Source organism: Sturnira hondurensis, unplaced genomic scaffold (genome assembly GCF_014824575.4).
Source record: "Sturnira hondurensis isolate 20B ecotype Veracruz unplaced genomic scaffold, ASM1482457v3 Scaffold0020237, whole genome shotgun sequence".
NCBI lineage: Eukaryota > Metazoa > Chordata > Mammalia > Chiroptera > Phyllostomidae > Sturnira > Sturnira hondurensis.
This window is the reverse complement of record NW_028092868.1, coordinates 9,339,126-9,363,727: the sequence shown is the minus strand read 5'-3', so window position 1 is coordinate 9,363,727 and position 24,602 is coordinate 9,339,126. Positions and strand designations below refer to the sequence as shown.

General features: G+C 43.2%; 1 protein-coding gene across 1 annotated transcript in view; it reads right to left on the bottom strand.

The window, feature by feature from the left end:
• Positions 1-24,140, bottom strand: part of DAW1 (dynein assembly factor with WD repeats 1) — a 35,792-nt gene extending 11,652 nt beyond the window's left edge. Inside the window, exons 1-7 of the mRNA XM_037029321.1 lie at positions 24,036-24,140; positions 15,526-15,598; positions 12,009-12,153; positions 10,586-10,644; positions 7,940-8,062; positions 3,920-4,019; positions 150-257 (exon numbers count right to left, since the gene is read on the bottom strand). Coding sequence (XP_036885216.1) covers positions 150-257; positions 3,920-4,019; positions 7,940-8,062; positions 10,586-10,644; positions 12,009-12,153; positions 15,526-15,598; positions 24,036-24,117 — 690 coding nt within the window. The 5' untranslated portion in view covers positions 24,118-24,140. The remainder of the gene's footprint in view (positions 1-149; positions 258-3,919; positions 4,020-7,939; positions 8,063-10,585; positions 10,645-12,008; positions 12,154-15,525; positions 15,599-24,035) is intronic.
• Between the last annotated feature and the right edge of the window lie 462 nt (positions 24,141-24,602).

Genomic DNA, 24,602 nt, shown 5'->3' with positions numbered 1-24,602 from the left:
CTCTCACTCCCGTCTAAAAACCATGGTCTAACTGAGAGCTAATTTTGTCATATTGGGCAGACAAAGCGAACACAAATAATAGGCTTCTCCTAAGGAATGGCAGATAAAAAAATAGAAAACTCTTCAAGTCATTAACATTGTAAACATACAGTTAATGTGACGACTTCCTCTCCATTCTGAATGTCCCACAGTTTGGCCATTGTGTCCATACTTCCTGTAGCCACCAATGTGCTTTGAGGATTGAATGATAAGCACACCTGGATTACATAAAATGAAAAAGGTTTTAGAAATACAGCATTTTAAATTGTTAATTTTTATATAGAAAAGCTCCAAGATGCATCACCTTAGCAGATTCAGCCTAATTCTTTGTACAAATACTCAGCAAAATGCCAACTACAAGCAGTCTGCAACCTACAGGTTGCATCCTGAAGCAATCTCCTCTTTTGCAAGGGCGCTGGCTCCCTTCACCACTTACAGACCACCAAAGGACGAGAACAAAACCCATCGCTCCCACCTTCCTTGTAGCTATCATCACGGTTCTTTCAATCGCGCCCCTTCACTCACCAAGGGCTTTGGCTATCTGCTCAGTCTTAATTCCAAGTCTCAGTGACCTTCGCGTGAGGGCTATCTATCCAATACCTGCAGACTCCAATCCTGGACTCCTTTGGATACTCACTTCCATGGCCACACCCCAAACCTTGACATCGACTTCTCTACAAGATTCACTACCAACACACTAGTCTCTAGTTACAGTTTCTCAAAACTTCAGCTGTCACTCTTCCTTATCACACCCCTTACCCCAACCAGAATACCTTCTGTCTCCTAAGGCCACTTCCTTTCCTCGGGTCCATCAACTGCCATTAAACTGACCCCCTTCAAGCATCACTTCTGCCAGCATCTTCAACACTCCTAGTCTCTATCTTTCAACTGCACCATCCACAGAACTCCTAGAAACTCATACGAAGATGGAATTTTTTATCCACTCATTTGCCCTCCCTACCTCATCACTCAGCAAAAGCAACTTGAGAAAACAGCGGAGCAGATCGCCGGTGTTGCTCATCCACGCCTTCTGGCCTCATCCATGTCCTTGGTACCATCCCCTGCTTCGTCTAATACGTCTTTAGCGCACTGCATCCTCCCGTTCCCCACTCCTGCCCACACTCCCGTGCTCCTCCTCCTTAGCAGATAACCTGGCCTCCTACTACTTCCCTGAGAACACTCACCTATCGGGGGGAACTTCCCTCAATGAGCCTCCCTTTCTTGTTCTTCAGTCTCAGATGCAGAGGATCCCTTTGCCTAATTCAAGGCACTGCCTTCTTCCCTGCACTCCTAGGGGAGATGTGCCCATCAACCAGACTAGACCCCTCCCAACAGCCTAAATATGCCTGCGCTGCTTCCACAGAAAACAAATCCTCGACTCTATGTGCCCCTTAATGACCTTTTTTCCATCTGAACTAAGCTGCTTGCAAAAGCAGTCTACCACCACTCAGTGTTCTCCCACTTTTCACTCCTCAGCGCCACTTAACCACTGCAGCTGAATGTCCACTGCAAAGGGTGCGGCTGGTCATTCCGCCGGACCTCCCCGGGTTCTCGGTATTTTCCTCCTTCACGGCTTTGACAGTGCTCTGCTTTCCTTCTCCGACTTCTCTCTCCTTCCATTCTTTTAACGGTTTCTCTCCTCCACCCTGCCAAGGTTCCATCCATCTTCTCCCCAGACTCTAACTTTTCCCTTGAGAAGTTTCGATTGTTTAATGGTTTCTACTGGCACCCAGATGCCACTGACGCATGTCTGTGTCACCCTCCCAGACCTTGATGCTCAGCCCCACAGAGCTCACTGCTAAATGGATGTCTATGTTGGGGTATCACACAGGCAGCTCGTATCAATCTGCTTAGGACACTCGAGTCATAGGAAGCAAACCCGTTTCTTCTCTTTTTTGTACAGAATCGGCAAATGGTACTACTAGTCATCCAAGCCTGAAATCAGAGAAACATCCTGGACTCCTATTCTTTCCTTCATGCCTCATCTCAACCTGGTAACCTAATTGTGCTCCTCATACCCCATCCTCTCTCACATTATCCTCACCGGCCTCATGACAAGCTTTCACTATTTCTGCTTGGACTGCAATAAGGCCCCCACTGGTCCCTACTTCTGATCTTACCTACCTCCCATCTCTCCTTCATACGGCCAGAAAAATAGACCAATACTGCAATACCTGCCAGGTCAAGTCCAAAGTCTCTACAATAGCACATGAGACCCTTTGTATATCTACAACATGGCCTCTGCCACTTCAGTCACACACACCCTGTGACCTGGCTTTGAATGGATTCTAAGTATACCAACACATTGATGCCCTTAATCCAGGCAGCTGGACTCCCTGGAATCCTTGCCTGTCACCTCTGACATGGACAGCAAATCTGCAGGAGCATCCTCTGTGCATGTCACCACAGGGAAGTTGGACAGGCACCGCTCTGCCACAAGGAGCCACGTGAGTGCTCAGGCACATGGCACCGTGGCACACCATGCCTGGGCGGCTCCTCCAGGCCTGGAACACGCTCCTCTGAAAAGTCTTTCCTGAACACCGCCCTTAGCCGAGCAACCTTCACTTCTCCCCTCTGTGCTCTCACCAAATTCGCCACCAACTTCTAGACACCTATGACATGTCTACTCCCTCCAGTAAATTTCAAAATCCCTGAAGGGCAAGAGCTAGGTCTGATTCTGGTTTGGTAGCCCAAGCACACAGGCCCTGCTAAGTAAGTATGGATTGGATTGACGTTAGCCATGAAAAGTATGAATGTCCTCCTAGAAACTATATGCAAAGATAACCTTTCCAAAATTCCAAGGGAATTTGGAAATGTGGTCTCACTATGGTAATAAAGACCATGTCTTTCTTATGGCGGTGGGAAAGGCACTAAACTCACTACGCGTCAGTCTCCTCAACTGTACACGGGCGAAGTACCTCTCTCTTAGGGTTGTTACAAAGCACGACTAAGCTAATACAGAATTATGGGAAGGGCTTAGGAAAATATTTCGTGCACGCTGAATGCCATTAAAGAGTCAATCACAATTTCCTACTGCTACACCCTCCCTGTCTAACAGAGCATCTCAAATACAGAATGAACTCCTGTTGGATGAATATAGCATCAATTTGAAGGATGACTATAAATACATTTTACTCCTAAAATAAGCATGCTGTTTATTTTTAACTGCTCAAATGTGTTCCACAGGGTGCTAATTATCTCACTAACTGCTATAAGACGTGTCACAGAATTAGCCGAGGGCAAGGGCTTCCCAATAGTAGAAGCTATTTACAGTGTCCGACTATTTACGTGAATTTGAGTTCTAATGATATGTGGAGAACAATCAGCATAAATATTTTACTTGATACAGAAAGTTATTTCAGAAGTTATTGTAAGAACTTCATCAACCCTCATCAAGCCGGTCCTTTAAAGAAATATGAATGAAAAAGAAAAGCAAGTTTGGCTATTGTTCTCATATATTATATGTGTACTGAGCCAACGCAAGTATCAGCAACATATTAAAATTAGAGTAGTTTGTAAATAATATCAACACCGCTAAACACAATAGATATATAAAAAAACACTAGATAGAATTTTGAAATTCATTATAAAGATAGACCCACACCCTTCAGAATGGAATCCTAAGAAAGAAAGAGCAATGATGCGTCAGTGTTGGCTCACCACTTGTAAGAACTGCGCCACCCTAGGGAAGGACGTGAATATGGTGCATGCCATGTAGGGGTGTGGGCGGGGAGGGGTCAGGGAGTGGGTGAGAAGCCGCTGTACCTTCCTCTCAGTTTGGCTGTGAACCCAAAACTCCTCTAAAAAACGAAGTCTACTGAAACAAAAGAAAGGAAAATAGAGCAGCAACACAGAAAGTTTAATAAGTAAATGTACTCACTATTTCTGCTGTATGACCCCTAAAGGTGTGGTAACATTTCCCGGTCTCTGCGCTCCACAGTTTACAAGTTTTGTCAAAGGACCCAGTGGCAATTTTGTCACTGAGGCAAAGGAAACAAAATGTGGGTTTGGAAATTAAATTCAACCACAGTTATGTGACTCACTGAGTTAAGATAAGATATTAATACATGATATTAATACAAGATATTAATCTCTATCTGCTCAGAAATTTACTTCGCTTTTAAAGCAATATGCAATCTTACATTTGTTTCGTAGGTAACAAAATAAAGCTCTAATTTTTTTAATGGCATCATTTTGTGTGTTTAATTTTAAATATTTTACATTAAAGGTATATGTTTAGTATTAAAAATACTTTTTAAATCAGTACCATAAATACAGTAAAAGATTTAGCTTAGAAATGACTACTAAATAGAAATTAATAATGTATAATAAGTTACATCAACATAGAAAAGTTATTAGTGCGTCTCTTAAAAGAGGATAGCATTGAATTTGCAAACACAATGATAAAAGATAAACCAAATCAACCCAGGTCTAGATAAGGTTTGTTAATAAGTCAGACTGTGAGTGTCTCCTCGGGAAAACACTGACCACATCACCTCAGTCATGAGGACGTGGAACCAGAAGGAGGGTTTAGAGAGGACGGGTGATAAAGACGGCAGCCCCTTTCAGACAAGAGCCGTCCCATCCTACCATGGGGCACTGCTCCCGTCCACAGGCACAGGGAAGATGGGAGCAGCCTGTGCAACCTTCGACCAAGGGACTGAAACCTTCTCTTCTACCCCTTACCCCATCTGTCCTTGATAGGAAGTCACCCAAACGTTCACCCAGCTGGGTTATCATTCAAAGGCAAGCTCACTGTTAAAAAGTGTGAGGGGTCTTAAGATCCAAAACACATATCCCAAAGCAAATCTAAGTGCTCAGCACGGAGGCAGAATTTCTGTTTGTTCAGACTAGCACAGAGCCTTGCATCTCTCCTTTGTTCTCAGACCCCCCAGGGGTATCCCTTTGGTCTCTGATACTCAAGGAAAGGGAGGCCCTTTCCGGAATGCTGCAGGGACAGCTTCTCCTGGAAAATATACCCTGCCCACCCCCACGTCCTAACCCACAGGCCGATTCTGCACCTGGAACCTCTGCCAGGCTTTCTCTTGTGGCATCCAGTCTAAGACATTTTCCGTCAGCAGCTGTCTTTCAAATTCTGCTCAAAAGACCCAGAAAGCCCTGGGAGGTTTTTATCAGTCCCCTCCCTCCATTTTCNTAACTACAACTCCTTTCCCTCCCACCCCCCCCCCCCCCCCCCCCCGTGCCTCAGAGATGTTGGTCTCAAGTTCCTGTCGTTCCCTGATCAACTTCTGCTCTATCACACACTTTCTCTACATCCATACGACACCGTGTTATAAAAGATGCTGACTATAATATTTTTAGAATTACTGGGTTGAATCAAAGCTTACTCCTCACCTAATATATTAAACAGATGAACACCAATCTAGTTGAAATTCATCTCTTTCTCCCTTTATCTCCCTCCCTCTCTCTCTCTCTTACACACACACACACACACACACACACAAACACATAAACACTCCCTCTTATTCTTTTGGCAACTGCCTTGAACTCATTTTGCTGAAACCCCGATGCCCCCAAGTGCAGTGGAAAATGTCACTGCGGTGCACCCCTGCACAGTCAGACTAAGATAACAGGGAGCTGGTCTAGTGGGTTTTTACAGAGGGCTCTTGGTGGAATCCAATAAAAGGGCCAATCTGTGAGGAGTGCTTCTTACCACTCCGTCCTCAGAAACTTTGTGCTCAGATACACACCCCAAAAGATCTCATCTGTTAGAGGATGTGGTATCATAGAGGATACACTTTCAAAAGCCTTTAAATAACATGTCAGTTAAAAGCAGAAACTATACTAGAAAGAAAACAGTATCATTTATCATTTTTAATAAAAACCTTTCTCTTCCACAAGCTGTTGTAATTAGGTACTATAACAAATATCAGTCTCTACAATTTTAAAATGTATACATCAAAGTTAAATTTTCTGTAGTTTAATTGAAATACTTAATCATTTTAAAATACCAATGAAGTTTGATTTTGCCATTACAGTTAACATGCTCAGAAAGTATATCACACTTTCAAAAGATATGACACTAGCCATCTAGACATCAAGGTTTTAATATTTGTGATATAAAATTTTCACTCCAGGGCAGTGAACTTTTGTAAAATACACTGTATTGCCTCCACCACTATTCCAGGCTGCTCCTATCGTCTGGCGAAGGTGCTACTCAATCTGCTTCCTGACTCACCTCCTTGCCTCCTGTTTCTTCCCACCCGCACCCTCTGACCCCTCCTTCCTGCCTGGACGGTTCTTCTGAAACTGTGCTTTCACCGTGTCCCTCCTTTGTTCACACACCTCCCACAGTGACACAGTCCTCCAGCACGGAGTTCCAACTGCTCAGGAGGCTCTGAAACGGGGAGGGAGGCTGGAGTCTCACTAGAGACACTGGGACCACTGAGCATGCCTGCAAAGGCCCCACCAAACACCCTGAGCTGCCGGAGTCGCTGGGCCCGGGGGTCCCCGGCACTGCAGCTCCCACCTCTCATGCTTCTGCCTTAGTCCCCTGTGGTCCTCCAAGACTCTACCCAGGACGGGTCACCGTGATGTCTTAGCTTTCAAAACATTTGCTGTTCGGTCCTAGTCATCAGTATACTGTAATAAAGAACCATGTTTCTCAGAGCAACTTGGCTAATGGAAAAAGTCAGTTAAAGCAGGCAATCATGAAAAAAGACACGTTTAAATTTTTACTCAAATACGGACAGATACACATTCGTTTGCCAATCTTTTGACAAGAGGCTGAGACCTTTCCTTCGACTGTGGGTCAGCTAATTATTCGGTTCCTCATCAGCCTTAGAGGAACCGTATATAAACCATGTCCAACCTCCACATTTCCAACTTTTCTTTACAATGCAACCAGAACTTAAATTTTAATATGCTTGCAGAACAATCTGAATACAGAATTTTTTAAAGTTTTTACAATGTGTTTTCCAATTTTTACATTGATCTCATCTACAACTTCATTTAGTAAGCTTTTGCAAATATTTGCCTTTTCTGTGTTTTTATAGAAAAACAGCTTCATTTTCACATTCATATTTCCTTAGTTATAAGCAAAATTTAATGAAATTAAGTAATATATTTTGCTATGTATAATGAGCACTTTTTTGCCCAAATTTTTGAGGGAAGAATAGGGATGCACATTATACATGGGTATAATTATTACATGCCATGGATATAAAAATCCCATATACGATGTGCACACAAACATGAGGACACATTATACACAACAAAATGTGGCAACCAACACAGCCAGGTTCATGGACAAATGCAACCCACTCTGGGGAAGCTGAGAACCTAACTGGTGGGCAGAGACGTTAAGCGTCCAGGGGGAGCCCAGGTGCCACCACGGCTGTCAGCAGTACATCGTGCGGAAAGATAGAAAGCCTGGGAAGTCCATCGGCCCATGAACTACAAATCAGCTTTAATATAATCTATTGTATTTGGTGCTGCTATTTCGCATGTGACTATACACACTGTTTTCTTTCTGGTAAAACCATAAAGGAACTTCCTAACAAAGTAAGCCATTTTTACCAATGCATGTCACATTCTCCAGAAGCACCAAGCCAGCGCTACAAATACCAGTAGGAACTGCCAGTCAGAGAACTCCCAAGGACAAAGGCGGCCCTCCTTGAGCTTGTCTTGCTCCCCACTTTACTACCGTGTGATCCTGGGGTGGGAACTTGAACTTTATACACTTTATCGAGGATGTTAATCCCAACCCCTAATACCCTTTAAGCACTGAAGGTAGTACTTAAAAGGGTTTCAAAGCACACATCAGGCACGCAGTACATTTTAGTTCTCAGTCTTCCTACTTTCCTCCCCCCGCCCCCATTGGTGGAGGAAGGGATGACTGAATGGATGGATTAACGGGAATGAGCGAGCGTGGCCTTACCCGTAAGGGTTGTTGAAGGCTATGGCGTAAACCACGTTCCTGTGGCCATCCAGGGTGTGCAGCTCCTCGCCCGACGCTGTGTCCCAGAGCTTGCAGGTGCGGTCGTAGCTCCCCGTGATGAAGCTAATGCAGGGATAGAAATCAGTCCCCAGGTGAGACTATCAGTGAGTTAATGAAGACCGCAATTCTACCTGCAATTCTACCCCATAGGTCATGCTTTCTACACTGGAAATGGTGTGTGCAGAACAGACAGTTAAATTGGAGGCAATATCTCAACCCTTTGCCTGAGAAACTTCCCAATGTCATCCCAAACCAAAAAGGAGTCAATAAATAAAATAGAGTACTCCTGCCAATAACCAGTCTCATAACAAAAATAATTATATTAAATAGTGATCATCACTAACACTCTTTGCAACTCCAGCATCAACCTTGCCATTGGTCAGACCATAAAATCTTACTATCGCCCTCAGTTCCTCTCTACTTCTCACGTCCCACACGCCACCTATCAGTCAGTTCCGTCACCTGACCCCCGAGTGCGTCCCTGCTGTGGCCACTCTCACAGGCTCCAGCACCTCCACCTCCTGCCTAAACAAATGAAATCGTCTTCTGATGGCTCTTGGCGCATAAATAGTCCTTACAAATGGATTTTCCTCACCCAAATTGGAGCTATTTTTTTAAAATCTCCCTCAAAGGCTTTCCAGTGGTCTACGGGAAACTTCAAAACTCCTGCCCATGGTGCGCCAGGCCAGCAGCCCTGGCTGTGTCTCAGCAGCCACACACACCTCCTCGCTCGTCTCTGGAGACCCATGCCGTTTGTTTCACACCTGCTAGTTCTTCTACCCGCCTGGCTCACCACCACCATCCCCAGGGCCCAGAGCATGGCTGGACACTAACCAGTGTTCGATAAACCCCCACTTAGTGTTTCACAATTCTTCAGCAGGACTAGTCTACCAAGGGAAAGGTAGTGCTATTTATAGAGGTCAATATAATATTTAATATTATAATGACCTTTTATATTTAATATTTAAAAGTAAAATAATAGTATTTTAGCTATTTCTTACATATTCCATTAAGAACAGTATTTCCCCAACACAGGGGAGAAAAGGTACCACATCAGACAGCGAGTCTGAATGTGGAAATGATAAAAGGTGAACACAGAGTCTGATGCCTAAGCTCAGCCAACCAGGTGGGCGGATGCGACAGCGAAGCCTCACTTCCCCTCCGGGCATTGTCTTCCTCTCTTCTTCCAGGACGTACTTGGGTGCGGTCATTATGGAAGACAGTGTGGTGGTTCCCCGAGAATGACAAGTCGAACTGCCACCTGATCTAGCAGTTGCACTTGTGGGTGGATGTACACACCCAGGGGAAATGTGATCGGAATGTGTAGAGCCCTCGGCACTCCCGTGTTCACTGCAGTGCTGTCCATAGCGCCAAAAAACGGAAACAGTACTCAGTGTCCGCCAAGGGACGAAGGGATAAAGCACGTGTGGTATAGGTAGTGGAATATTATTCAGTCATACGAAAGAAAGAAACCCGCCCTGGATGGTGTGGCTCAGTGGAATGAGCACTGGCCTGAGAACCAAAAGGTCGCAGATTCGAGTCCAGGGGGGGCACATACCTGGGTTGCAGGGCAGGTTCCCAGCTCGGGGTGTGCAAGAGGCAACTAACTGATGATTGATGTAGCTCTAGCACATTGATGTTTCTCTCCCTCTGTTTCTCCCTCCCTTCCCCTCTCTCTAAAAATAAATACATAAAATATTTATTAAATTTTTTTTAAAAAGAAGGAAATCCCGCTATGACAGCATGGATAAACCTGAACAACCTTATGCTAAGTGAAATAAGCCACATAGAGAAGGATAAATACTATTTGATCTCATTTATATGTGAAATCTTAAAAAGAAGTTAAATTCACAGAACCTGAGGGTACAACAGGAGTAGTTACCAGGGACTAGAGAATGGGAGAAAGGAGGAGGTGTTGGTCCAAGGTTACAAAGTTGCAATTACATAGGATGACTAAGTCTAGGTATCTGATACACAGGCATGATGACTACAGTTAATGACACCATATGGATTCGTGGAAATATGCTGAAAGAGTAATTTTCCACACTTAACAAGGTAACTGTGAGATGCTAATACTAATTAACTTGACTAGTATTACTTCCCTATGTATATCAAATCATCACCCCCTTAAACGTATGCTGTATGTTTGTACACCTTAAACATACACAACCTTCATTTTAAAAAGAATTTTTCCCTTGAGTGTTAAATATTATGAATAATAGAACTAAATAGAAATGGAAAAATAAAAACAGAAGTGAATAGTCAGAGCCCAGAGAAGTCTGCAGGCTGCGAAACTGCTCTGTGTGACGCCATAATGGTGGACACACGTCCTTACCCATTTGTCCACCCCCAGGACACGCAAAGCCAAGAGTGAGCCCTCACGAAAACTGTGGACTTTGATGGACACGTATTTGTCACTGTAGGTTCACCAGCTGTGACAAATGCCCGGCACTTTGGGGGACGTTGTCAGAGGGGAAGCTGTAAGGTGTGTGTGGACAGGGTGGGCACGAGAAGTCTCCTCATCTTCTGTTGCTCTATAAACAAAGTCTACTAAATTATTTTTTAAAAATAAAGAGAGACGCTTACCAAGAGCCTGATTTATTAAGGGCAACGTTAGTCAGTGGCAGTACATGTGCTCGGAGAACCTTGAATGAAAGAAAACATTTTCATTTGCACACAAATAAAATTAAGTTTAATTAATTAATTTTAACTTCAAGCCAATAAAAATATTCAAGTTTGTCTTAATTATATTAATAAGTGGATGATACCCAATATCTGGACAAATGAGGAAAAATGCATTGTACCTTCATTATTATCACTAACCATATGTTTGGTAGTTATGAATAATCATGAAAATATAGCTGAATCTGTGTTTTCTGTCTTTACCTTTAAGATAAATTATTGCTATTAAATATCAAGTAGCACTAATTTATAGTAGTTTTTACATAATACACATGGTTTTGTATATATATATGAACAGTATATAGAAGAAATATACTAAATATGTTTACAATGTATTATTACTTTTTGAATCCTGAAGCTCTTTTAGAGTCATGATATGTCTTATTTTATTTGTCTTTCAATCCCTACATTATCTAGCATATAGTGGATGCTTATATTTATTGGACAAATGTACATAAATTAGATAGCTTGTTTAGGGACAGAGTGATAGACTAAGCTGGGATGGTCTTGCTTACATCTACTACCAGAGTATAACTATTAATAGTGTTTTCTTTCATTGTCATCAATATTCCCCTTGAAGGAGAAATTACAAGGTCAAGTTTAGTTATAGCACTCTTATTTGAAGTTAAACAATGCCACCTGCTGGACAAAAAAAATTTACAAGAATAACTTCAATTGAATGGATGAATGAATACAAAAGATTGCCTGAATATTTTGTGTCAGATAGAATATGTTGAGTATGTAAATAATAACTATATTTTACTATAATTATATTTAAATCATATATAATAAAAGTAATGTAACATAAAGCAATTCTAGAAGTAACTATTAAATGTTAATTAAAAAATGAAAGTTGTTCTTGAAGTAAGACTGCTTTTATTATACTTTTAATTTCATAATCAAAAACTATAAAGAAAAGTAAGCATACTTACATTGTACTAAATTGTTATATAATCCATGTCAATAAATAATTTACTGAAATATAGTTTGGTTCACATGAACTTCTGAAATATTGATATACTATGAAAAACAACTTCTTAATATTACTCTAACTGGAAGAAATAATTTTAATTACTCAATAACTTAAAGCTGCCTTAATGCTCATCCCTAAATTTATTGTTATAAAGAAAAATATATTTACTACAAATCTTTATTAAACCCCAAGCAATCAATGTTTGAATTTCATTCATTCAACAAACATTCATCGAGACTTAGCCTTAGCAAATATATGCGAGGCACTGAGGGGACAAGAAAAAACACAGGGTTTGTATTTCACCTCAAATGAATCGGATTTCAGCCAGTCCCCTGAAGTTCCACCTCGCATTACCTTGAAGAGATAGAATGTGTGGTCACTGTGCTGACCGAGTTTCTCCTGCAGCCTCCGTATGAAAAGTCTGACTTGGTCTGACTGCAACGCGGCGACGAGAGGCTCTGCTTTCTGTATCTCTCCTACTAAGGCATCCACATCAGTACTGAAATGCACAAGGAGAGAGTCGCTTTTCCCCAGGCCAAAATCACAGATGCATTCATTACAGGAGGTTGCACTGTTTTATGAAGCACAGCACTTACAAAATGTCAAGAACACCATCATCTCTACCAAGAGATCTGGGGACGGGGGGTGGGGGTGTGGGGAGGAGAGGGGGCTGGGGGGCAGGGGGCATGTGGTTCAGTACTAAGCACTGCGTCAGGGATGGAGGCCACCTGAGTTCTCCAGAACGCACCTGCCTTGCCGGAGACTTCCGCCATGGGGGCAGGTGTGGGGCGTGCAAAGGTTCTGGTTGGCTTATCTGGAGGAGGCCAAGTACATACTGGTTCAGAACAGGAGCTTTTTCTCTGTGTTTTTCGCCTTCTTTTTCTTTTAAGTGAACATATATTCAATGTTCCTGGTACTTTCCACTTTACATATGTTCTCTTGTTTAATTCTGCAACAACCCTCTAATTTACAATGCTTTTATTGTAAGTATCTTTGTGATAAAACAGCTAGAATTAGAAAGGTTAGGCTTTATATAGTTTTAAGGAAAGAGAAAGCACCTAACGAAAAATAAACATTCAAAGAACAATGATGATTTTAATTAATATTCCCTATTGGATAGAACCTGATTTCCCTGCAAGAGAACTGGTCCAACAAGTCCAGATTCATGGTTTTCCCCGGTATTCAAATAATCTATTGCAATTCTGGTAAACTTTGCTAATCCAGAATAATATTATATCAAGACAAATATGAATGGCTATAAACCACAAAACATTTAAAAAGGGGTAATTTTGCAAAACACGTGTCTAAGGCGCACTGTCCAGCACCCTCCCTTCAAGGAAGGGAGGTGATGAGTTCCAGTGGACAACCTCCCACCACAGCCACCTTGGCATTTGCACTCAGGGCTTGCTCTTCCCGGCAGCCCTCCGCCCACCGCAAGCGAAGGGATGATGCTAGAGTCTGGCCATTTTAAGCCTGTGCAAGACTCTTCCAACCAGCAAGCTTTACTCCAGAGCCCCCCTTTAGGCCATCAGAGATCTTTGTCAAATCAGTCCCATCATGGCTCAGGGCTCCCTCTGCCCAGCCTTTCTTCATCCTTCGGTCTGTCACAGGTGTCCCTGCCCAGCAACCTTTCACCCACCTACTGCTGTCTCAGTGTCTACTTCCCAGAAACTCTAACTCTGATGAGTGCCCTCCGTCTCTCCATCAATAAACACTTCCCAGGCTCCAGTGTTGCACACGGCATGAGCGAGAGATGACTCATTCTGTTAACACGTACTAAGAACCTGCTGCAGCCGAGGTGCTGGGTGTGCGAAAGATACGGCCCCGGCTCTCAGGAAAGACAACCCACCAGAATATTTGGAAATAAAGCAGAGACGTTTTATAATGCTGCCTTTGATAAATTCCAAGACAGTCAGTGAGTGAAAAAATCAAGCTTTCATAAGAATTAAAAACATAATAATGCCTTTTTGAAAAAGTTTCCAACAAATGCTATGAATTGATAGACTTCTTAGCAAGCTCTAAATTACCCAGGTATTTAACCCACACACCCCATCCCTGCGGTCCTATCCTAATCGCTCTTTTCCAGAATAGTAGCTCCAGGGTGTCGTATATAACGCAAGCGTTTTTAGTGCAGGATACTTCCAGATTCTTGAGCAGAACTAGAAAAAAGTATGTATACTTTAAAAACAAGACCTTGAGACGTTTATTGACATTATAGGATAACTACAACATCCTAAAGATCTCCAGTTTTTAAACACAAGTCTGCGCTGTTCTGAATCTCTAGCTGGAAGTTTATCTGCGCCACTCATCGGATGTTCTTCTGTTTCATACAAATTGTTTCTTCAATTAGGCAAGCAGCCCACGAAGGCAGGAATTACAATTAGCATCTTCATAGCATCTCATAAACTCTAATCTAGGGCTTTACACATAGAAGGTGCAAATACATCATTACTGACTAAAAAAAAAAAATCAAGTGTCCTAACAAGAGGACTTTGCACCTGCTGGCATAATCACACGAATAATATGTTCCCTTTACAAAAAAAAGAGCAAAAAAGCTTGATTTAATCCAAGGCCCTGTCTTCCCTGAAAATAGGTTAAACAAAGATTAATGCAGATGAAATTCGATGGCATTGCCTTTGCTACTGTTTACTCTTTGAGTTAAAAAAACAAAAATGCCTCCTGAGGACCTTCTCCATAACAACATGTGGACCCCACCCTAAGCAGCACTGTCTCAGCCACACCTGTTCTCAACCCAACACAGATTCCAGACCCGGCAGCTGCCCTCGCCAGCCGTGAGGCTGTTTGGGTTTATTTTAAAACTAGAGAGCAGCTCATGTACTGTTTCATTTTGGTTATGTGCGAGGGCCCTTTGGTGACAGTCTCTGGCTCCCTCCCAACGAATCCGGACAAACCAAAGGACAGCCACAGTGGAAAAGTCACTTATTTCTCTGGGGTGCTACTCTAAACACATATTGCCGTGGTTTTTTTTTCTCTCTCCCATTGAGAATATCTCCACCTCATCTGAATGCAGGCTCACACAGGCATAACCACTACTCCGATTCTGTCTCTTGAAGTGGAGTTTTGCATAAGATGTCCCAAAGGGAATGGGTCCTGGCCAACACGGCCTCACAGGGGTTTTTCCTCTGCGCACACAAGCCTCGGAAACAAAAATCTGGTTCTCCGAACTGTGCCCCAGGGCAAGTTAAGAGGAAGAGGGTGTGCAGTCGGTGCTATGAGATGTTTATCTCCCAAGAAAATAACAAGCTCAGTAATATTCTTAAAATGTCATAACCAGCACTCCTCCAAACTGTCACCATCATCAAAAGCACGGACAGTCTGAGACATTGGCACAGCCAGGAGCAGCCCGGGGAGCTTGACGACTAAATGTCAGCTGAGATCCTGGAGGGGATCTTGGAAGAGAAAAAGAGACTTCGGTGAAAGACAAACAAAACAAACCTGAACAAACTACAGTTTTAAGTTAATAGGAACATACCAGTACTGACTCCTGGATGACTGACAAATGTACCGCACTAATCTGAGACAATAGTAACAGGGCGTACTGAGTATGGGGTGTGTGGGAACTTTCTCTCCACAACTTTTCTAGAACTGTTCTAAACGAAAAGGTTTATTTTTTTTCAAGTTCTATTTAGAAAAAAAAGGAGAGACTAATGATCCATTTTCCACCTTCTCCGTACTCAACAAAACACTCAGGGAGCACTCGCTGAGACAAAGAGAAATGACACACCACCGAACATTTCTGGAAGCGATGCCCCGTCTGGGTTCACGCCGCTCACCCGCACATCGCCCTGTGGCAGGGGTTCCGGTAAGAGACTGGATGTGGTTCACACGTTGCGACGCGCGGCCAGCTTACCTGGGATGGAGATCAAGCAAATCTATGGATTTGGTCTTCAGTTCCCCACTTTTCTCATATTCCAACATAATCCCTGTAAAAATAAACAAACAAACACGCTACAAAACACGACAATCCATGTCCAAAGTTAATCTACTTTGACAATTTATTTTATTTCTAGTTCTCAATTTTTTTTGGATTTTTCAAAACATACGCAGTGATGTCTGATTCTAAAACAAAAGCACGTAAACTCCTTACTTCTTGGTCCTTCCTCTAAATACAAGCAAATACCCTTGAAATGACTCATCAGGAAAAACAAAATAATCGAGCTGGGTAGAAGGTGGACTTTCCGGAGGCCTCAGGACTTGAGGAATGACAGCGTGGTGAATTCCCTGGATTCTCCTGTTATCTCCCTCCACCCACACACTGGGGACCAAAGGCATCAGCAACCGCAAGAAAGCTTGCTTGCTGTGGCCAAAAGACTGGGAAGGGAGCTCAAAGAGTTAACAGGGAGGCCTACCCACCACTAGGCAGCTTGCACGCCAGGCTGGCTCATTCCCACTGCAAAGCTGCGCCCAGCAGCTGTCTGATCTGCCTGCACCAGGCACAGCAACAGAGCCCCAGACTTTTCCAACGTGCACCCCTCAGCCGGGGCACGGGTAGCCATCTCGCTCTGCTCTAGCCGTGTTAGGGAAGTGCCAGGATCTTCCAGACCCCACTTCACAACAGGCCATCGGTGGGCAGCGTCATCCACCTCCAGGAAGGCAGCAATGAAGTCCCCGGATGTCCCAGATGCCACGCTACAGCCAGGTACCTAAGCAATGTGCCTGCCTTTCAAGCCATGGGCATAACCAGGGTTTTGTCCCCCGCTCCCAGGTCACCCAGTGAGAACAGGCATACTGGGATAAACCTTCTGCCCTTGCAAGTGGTACCAGCAGAAACTGAGCAAGAAGCAGCCTTGGCAGCATCAGAAAAACCAAGCAGACCAGCGTTGCAAGGCCTCAGAAAACTAAGCTGCCGTTGGAACTAAAGCAAGCCTGCGTTGGCGAGGAAAACAGTGACCGCCATCAGAGTTTGGGGCCACTGCTTGGTTTGTAAAGAGGAATCGGTAGTTTCACCTTCCGCTGCTTCTGTACCATTAGTGCAAGTGTCAATTCACTGAAAAAGCAAATATCATTATTATGAAAAAAGATAGGATCCTGAGGCCCCACTTTGATGAGATTCAAGGGCCCCTACAACTTGAGAATCACTACACAATTTGGTGTAGCAGATGCCAAAATTAATCTGGGGAGTTAAAGTAATTATAATGATTCTATATTTCAAAATTTGAAAATTGACCAAATATTATAACAATAAATTGTGATTCTGACGCAAAATGAGACCAATGAAATAGAATTGCCTTTATATGAGACATCTGTTTTAAAAATGAAGTCAAGGTGGTATTTCAAATTAGTAGTGGAAGAATCCACTATTCGATACATAGTGATTTAATAACCAGCTGAAATTTGAAAAAAATAAATCTATAATTCTACCACATGATGTACAAAAATATATTCTAAGCTGATTAGAAATTTTAGGGACTTCCAGTCAAGCTGGAGGCCTAAGTAGACATGTTTTGCCTTCTTGTGCAATCACAGAAAGAATTACAACTAGGCTTCAAAACAAATAACACCAAGAACTGTCAGAAATCCAAACTGTATGGAAGTCCGACAACCAAGGAAAGAAGCCACATTCACCCAGATGGGTAGGAAGGGAAGAAACTTGGGGATGGGTGGAGAGGCAAGGAGATGTGATGAGGCAGCAGCAGAGACAGACAGGTGGATAAAAATTGGGAGAGACAACTTGGGAGCGAGGGATCCCAGGCCCCGGCAGACCTCACAACCCAGGGATCTGGCACCGGGAAGATAAGTCCCCAGAACTTCTGGCTGTAAAAACCACTGGTGGGTGGGGCAGTGGAAGAAACTGCCAGACTTTCAGGAGATTCCACTTAAAGGGACTGCGTGGCCTTAAAACATACGCAAATCCACCCACTCTGGGATTCAGCACCAGGGCAATAGCTGGAAGGGTGCCGGTCACATACAAGGAGTGGGTGAAGTGAGGGGAAATGGGGCGAGCACCAGGCAAACCTCCAGAAGCTAGAGAGCAGCACTGACCCCTTTCCGAGTCCTCCCCGCACACAGAACCACAGAGCAATGAAGGAGGTTGCCCCACTCTGGCAATTACCTCAAGCTCCACCCCACACAATTCACAGGTGCCTGTTCTAAGACAGAGAGTCAATACAACTCTACCTAGTACACAGAAATAAACACAGGGAGGCTGCCAAATTGAGGAGACAAAGTAATATGGCCCAAATGAAAGAACAGATCAAAACTCCAGAAAAAGACCACAAGGAAATGGAGTTAACCAACCTATCAGATGCAGAGTTCAAAACACTGGTGGTCAGAATTCTCAAAGAACTCATTGAATATGGCAACAATATAAAAGAAGAAATGAACGTTACACAAAGTGAAATAAAGAAAAATCTACAGTGAACAGGGGGAGGCTGAGATTCAAATTAATGACTTGGAACATAAGAAAGAAAGAAGCATTTGACCCAAACAGCAAGAAGAAACAAGATGTCAAAAAACAAGGTTAGTAGTATAAGAAGCCTCTGGGACATCTCCAAATACACCAACATCTGAATCATAAGGGTGCCAGAAGGAGAAGAGGATGAGCAAGAAATTGAAAACTTATTGAAAAAAATAATGAAAGAAAACTTCCCTAATTGGCAAAGGAAATAGACATATGAGTCCAGGAAGCACAGAAAAACAAGAAAGACACAGAAAGTCCCAAACAAGTTGGACTCAAAGAGAACCACACCAAAACACATTATAATTACATTACCCAAGATTAAAGATAAAGAGACAGTCTTAAAAGCAGCAAGAGAAATGGAGACATTCACCTACAAAGGAGTTCCCATAAGACTATCAGCTGATTTCTCAAAGGAAACTTGGCAGGCAAGAAGGGACTGGCAAGAAATATTCCAAGTGAAAAAAAGCAAGGGCCTACAACCTACATTACTTTATCCAGCAAAGCTATCATTTAGAATTGAAAAGCAGAGAAAGTGCTTCCCAGACAAGGTAAAGCTAAAAAAGTTCATCATCACCAAGCCCTTATTATATGAAGTGTTAAAGGGACTTGTTTAAGAAAAAGAAGATCAAAACTATGAAGGTTAAAATGGCAAGAAAATTACAACTATCAATAACTGAATCTAAAAAACAAAAAACAAAAAGCAAGAATAGGAACAGAATCATAGATATGGAAATCATTTGGGGAGTTATCAGCTGGGAGGGGGAAGGAGGAGAATGAGGGAAAAGGTACGGGAAATAAGAAGCGTAATTGGTAGGTACAAATAGACAGAGGGTGTTAAATATAGTACAGGAAACGGAGAAGCCAAAGAACTTATACGCACAGCCCATGGACATGAACTGAGGAAGGGACTGCTGGAGGGATGGGGAGTACCAAGCTGAGGGGTGCAAAGGAGAAAAAAATGGGACAATTGTAATAGCATAACCAATAACATATATTTTAAAAATATAAACAAATAAATAAATAAATATCTTTTCTTGGATAAAAAAGAAAATTTACTATTAAGAGTAAAATATAAATTGGTGTAAATAATGAGTATATTTTTATCTTAGGGTTTGTAATTGGCTTTTTAAGTATGATGTGAAATTCAACAGCTAAAAAAGAAAAAATTGATGGATTTGTCTGAAATATTTTAAGCTTCTACATAGTAAAGATGCCACAAAGTTAAACACAAAAGATAATTAAAAAGTAATTTTAACTCTAAATACAAACTTAATGAATTTAATATAAAACTCAAATAATTTTAATTTTAAAAAAATTGACAAAAAGCATGAACAGTCCATTTGCTAACAAAGAAAAACAGTAATCAATAAATAGACAAAAATGCCCCTAACCTCAGTAAGAAATACATTAGCTATTCTTTAATGCATTTTTCATGATTTTGGTTATATAAGTATTACTTTTTACTTAAAAAGTAGCTGAAAAATAAGAACATAGAGAAAAAGGAAGAAAAATGGTAGGGATCAACATTATTAGAATATAGATTTTTAAAGACCAAAGTCCCCATAAAGTTGATTGAAAACTCCACAGACAGTACCTTGAAATGTACAATGTTTCTATCACTTTACAGCATCATTATCATCAAGGACTCCATGAATTTAAGTTTTTTACACTATAGATAAGAGTACTCCAAATTTACTATTTATTATTGAGAAAAATAGGCATTGAGTAAACAGGTGAGTAAATAGATGATATAAACAATGAATAAGTAAAATAATCATGATCTGTAACTCAGGAAAATGTTGAAAGAATTAGTATTTGATAGCCCACACGGCATAATCTAACGTCTATAGGAAACAAATTTTTAAAAGATTTAAAAACAAACTTACACAATTCCACTTTCCTTATTCTCAACTGTCTTATTTCTAATGAAACGAAAAGTGTTGAAGGCCTTTAGGTTGACTACCAAAAATTAGTTGGGCTGATATACAAATGGACTCTCAAAAATGAAGTACAAAATCCAAAACGTGTGCATTAACTCTTTCACTGCGCCAAGCGCCAAGGCAGTGTAGTATGGTCCCCTTTCCCACGCTCACTGACCTACCAAGCGAGAAGACACTGGGCCACAGGCACTAAAGAAAATGGTCATAAAATACACAGAGATGCTCAGCAATTGCTCCCCACAGTATCTGAATGTTCCTGATCTCCCCCTGGTTGTGAATTATTATTCAACAGGTATAATTCCCAAAACACTGAGTTAAGGAGCCACTAACCCCCAAATTCTGCAATGTACTAAAAGGCTAAGCTTCGAAAAGACGTGAGGATTCCTTACTCAGATCATATTCAGTCAACAGAAACTTTTAAAGTGCTGATAACATTCATCAGTTTAATTAATTAATGTTTATTTCATTCCTTCTCCTAGCCAAACAACAAGGGACTCTGCCCGATAAATAAAAGACAAAGGCTGTTATACCTGAGTCAGTTGGAAAGCACGTATTCAACACCTACTCTTCATGCAGAGAAATGCTTATGAATTAATGATGTAACCAAGATGAAAAGGAAATGCCTCATGTTGCATTAGTCATGTTATTGCTCTGTACCTTTAGTCAGGAATTCAGGTGTGGGGAGGGACCCTTCAGTGGATGCCAACAAGACAATGCTCCTGACCTATACATTATTCAAAGGAAAGTGGGAGGACTGTAAGGAGAGGATTAGGAGGCAAAACAAAATTGCTTTATAGACCAGAGGAATAAAGGAACCATGGGGGTGATTCAGTGGCAAGTGATTTTTTTTCCTATTTATAATGTTATTGCAGCGCCCACCTGCTATTCCGGCGTACCTCGGAAATTTGCATACAATACATGCTCAGATTGGAATTCGAAAATTAAGCGTCTAACATGCTGAGTGATATGCCCTCATTAGAAGATAATCATTAAGGCAGTCGTCGCACGCAGGAGTCTGAAGCTTGAGTTTCACCTGAATCAGATTCCTGTTGGAACCCTGGACTTGTACAGCTGGAATAGACCTTGGAGATCACGTCAACCTATTCCCATTTCAGGTAGTTTTAGGCATTCCTAACACACACCATCTCACTGAACTCATTCATTTACTCAGCAAACATGGAATGCCTATACACGCATCATTCTCCATTTGCAGTGCTAGAGATACAGTGGTAGAGATACAGTGGTAGACAAAACAGACAAAGTTCCTACCCTTGAGAAGCTTTTGTTCCAGTTGGGGAGACTAAAATAAATACGTAAAATGATGTTGGAATGAGGTAATGCTAAGGCAAAGCAAGGAACGGGCTATAAATATCTGGAGAAATAACTGAAAATTCTAGAAAGGGAGGTTTCACTTTACCACTTACTTTTTAGGAAAGAGTTTTAAAAAAATGGTGAGAGTGCTATGCAGGTGTCCAGGGGAAGCTGATCACCAGGAGGAAAAAAAAAAAAAAAAAAACCAGCAACTACAGAGACCCTGAGTGGGGCACAACAGGCCCGTCAAAGGCACACGGAGGAAAGTGGTGTCGCTGGATGGGGAAGCAGGGGACGTCAGGGAAGCAAAAGCAGGTGAGGATCCTGTAGGGCCTCGGACATTATGACCTCAGAGATCACGGTCCTTTTACTTTAAGTAAAAGCCACTGGAGAGCCGAACACGGACATGATCACGAGTTTGTAGTGATGGTGGTGCAAACCAACCTACTGACTGCCAATCACCTGCAATTGTGGCACATCCAAGTAGGTGCAGTGCCTAATACTTGATAAGGATAGTAAATGACTATCCTTATGATGTCTCTGGCTTCTGTATTCATTATACTTTTATCATTATTTTAGAACACACTCTTTCTGCTTATATAAAAAAATGTTTGCTGTGAAACAGTTTGCTGTGTTATGCCAGCAGCAGCTTCATACATCTGTGTTTACTGCGCTTCTTGATTGCATCCTTTTCCTTGTGCTTCATTTAAACTCATGCTGTCTCGTACGGTGAGACGCTGCGAAGGCTTCCAGTCTGGGAGCAACAGGCTGTACCATCTAGTCTAAGCCTGCAAACAGGCCAGGCCATCTAGGTGTGTGTAAGTGTACTCTAGGATGTTCGCACAGCAAAATCACCCAGGAAGCACTGAATGACTACATCTAAAGGCGAGCTGGAAGGGTTTGTTACTGGACCTAATGTGGAGCGTGCGAGAGAGGAGAAAAGGAGGCGCCCACAGCTTTGACATGAGCCATAGGGGAGAAAGGGAGCTGCCATCGACCTAGGCGAGGAAGACCACAGGAGGCCCAGGTAAGATGCACACTGGACATCGAATGAAGTCGGGCAAGCAGCTAGGCTTGCCCAGGGGCTTCTGAAGCCTTGAGGATAGATGAGATCACCTAGTCAGTGAGTGTAGATAGAAAGGTTCAAGGACAGTTCTCGGACACTCCAACATTAAGATCGAAACAAAAGAAGAGACGTCAACAAGAGGGCCTGAGGAGTGACAAAGGAGCAGAAGATAAAACAGGTGTCCTGGACGCCAAAGGAGGGCAGAAAGGCCAAATGGGTCGAATGCTGCTGTCAGGTACAAAAAGGCAAGGACTTCGATGCTGTCAGGGGATTCAGCCATCGGGTGGTGATTGGGGATCTTGAAAAGGGCAGTTGCAGTGGAGCAACAAGAATGAAAACATGACAAAATAATGCTCAAGGCAGAAGGGAGATGAGAAACTGGACCCAACACACTTTCCAGGAGGTTTACTCAGAAGGGAGGGAGGTAAGAGGCAGAGTAACTGGAAAGGGTCAGGTGGCCTTAAGGGTGGGTGCCGGGGTCACCATCCACCGGCCTCTCGACAGGTCCAAACAAACTGCCCGAGTTGCTAGATTTTGACATGGTGAGAGCAGATATGACCCCAGAGCTCAGATCCTTGACCTACACTCCACAGCAAACGAATGAACTCAAGACATCCAGTTATCATTCTCTTCAATGGAACTAGCACCAGACTGCATGCAGGCAAACCCAAACTCAGGTTGTGGAATGCTCAAAGAGAACAAGCTGCTCATTTTAATTTAAAATTTTCCATAGACTACCTACCTCTCCCATCTAGGGCCTTACTGTGTCATTTTCACTGGAATTCTAAAAGGAAGAAAATGAATGTGTTTCCTGGGAATGTTCCCTTCACATTAGAGAAAGCCACCCCACCCCGGCCCCCAGGTACGTTCTCATCAGGAGACCTGAGCTTTTCACTGGGGGGGAGGGAACTACACTGCCTGTGGTGAGTTTTCCAGACTTTTTATTTTAGCTCCTGTTTTTGTCTAAGGTGATTTCTGAATTAGAAGCCAAGAGTTCTGCTCCTATTTCTGTCCCTAACAAGCTGGGTGACCGGTGTAAAGGCGACCATACCCTCACCTATGAAAGCAGAGAACTAGAGGAGTGTATCCTCCTGAAACTACAGCATGCTAGGGGCTCGCTTCAATGTTTCCTTAACTCATTGGAAGCCAAGCCTGAGACCGACTTTAAAGCCCCACTCAATAAAGTGTTGACAGATCCATACGGTAGTTGGGAAAGCGGTCACTAACGTGATGCTACGTTGAGCGTGCGTTTTTCTGTTCACGCTCAACACACCCCGACTTTGGTAAATAAAAACCGGCGTGGCCCTTGCAGGTGTCTTCTCTCCCAGAAACCAATATCCCAGAACATGGCCACCCCCCGCCTTGCCCTCTGCATCCCACATTCTTAACTAAACCAGAAGGCATTCGAACTCAGCCATGGAAAAGTTTAAAGACTTTCCTAAGAGAGTCATGTCTAAAGTTTTGAGCCAAGGATCCGAACGAGCAAGGAGACCTTGGAGGGAAGCACCCCGCTTCCTGTCCCACAGGGATCCCCCATTCTGGGAGCGCGCTGCTCCCTCGGCCTCCGCACCCTCTTCCACAGCAGACCCGCCCAGCGCGGGGGTCCAGGGTCCCACACGAGGGCGGAGGGGTCCGACCGGTACCTGGCGGATAATAACGGAGCAGGAGGCTCTTGAGCTTCATTTTCTCGCTCCGGGACCCCAGGCGGAGCCAATTCGTAGTCATGGAAACGGCCAAACAGCAGCAGGAGGCCGGGGCGCATGCGCGGATGCCCCGGCCGGCTCCTGAGCGCAGAATTTAGAGCCCGATGTTGCTTAGGTTGCAGGTGACCCAGGACAGAAGGGGAGACCTGCCCTGGCCGTGGCCTGCATCTGCCTTTGGGTTCCCAAGGGCACCGAGACAGCACTCCTGCCTGCGTTGTTGCCTCCTGAATCTGCACCCCTGGGTGCCTGGGGTGGGCAGGGGCCGGGTCCCCCTGTGTCCTTAGTAAGGGTGACCTCATAAGAGCAGGCACGCAGCCTGGACCGCAGGCCTAGGCCACCGCCTGGGCTGTGAACCCTGTGAACCCTGTGAACCCACTGGGTTCCAAGAAGCAAGGATGGGAGGAAAATCCCTTTGTCGTTTTCCATTCCTGGTTCCTCCTCATCCCTTGCCCCCACAAAAGTAAAATGACCTCAATGTAATAGCCTACATTTACCGACGTGGGGTCA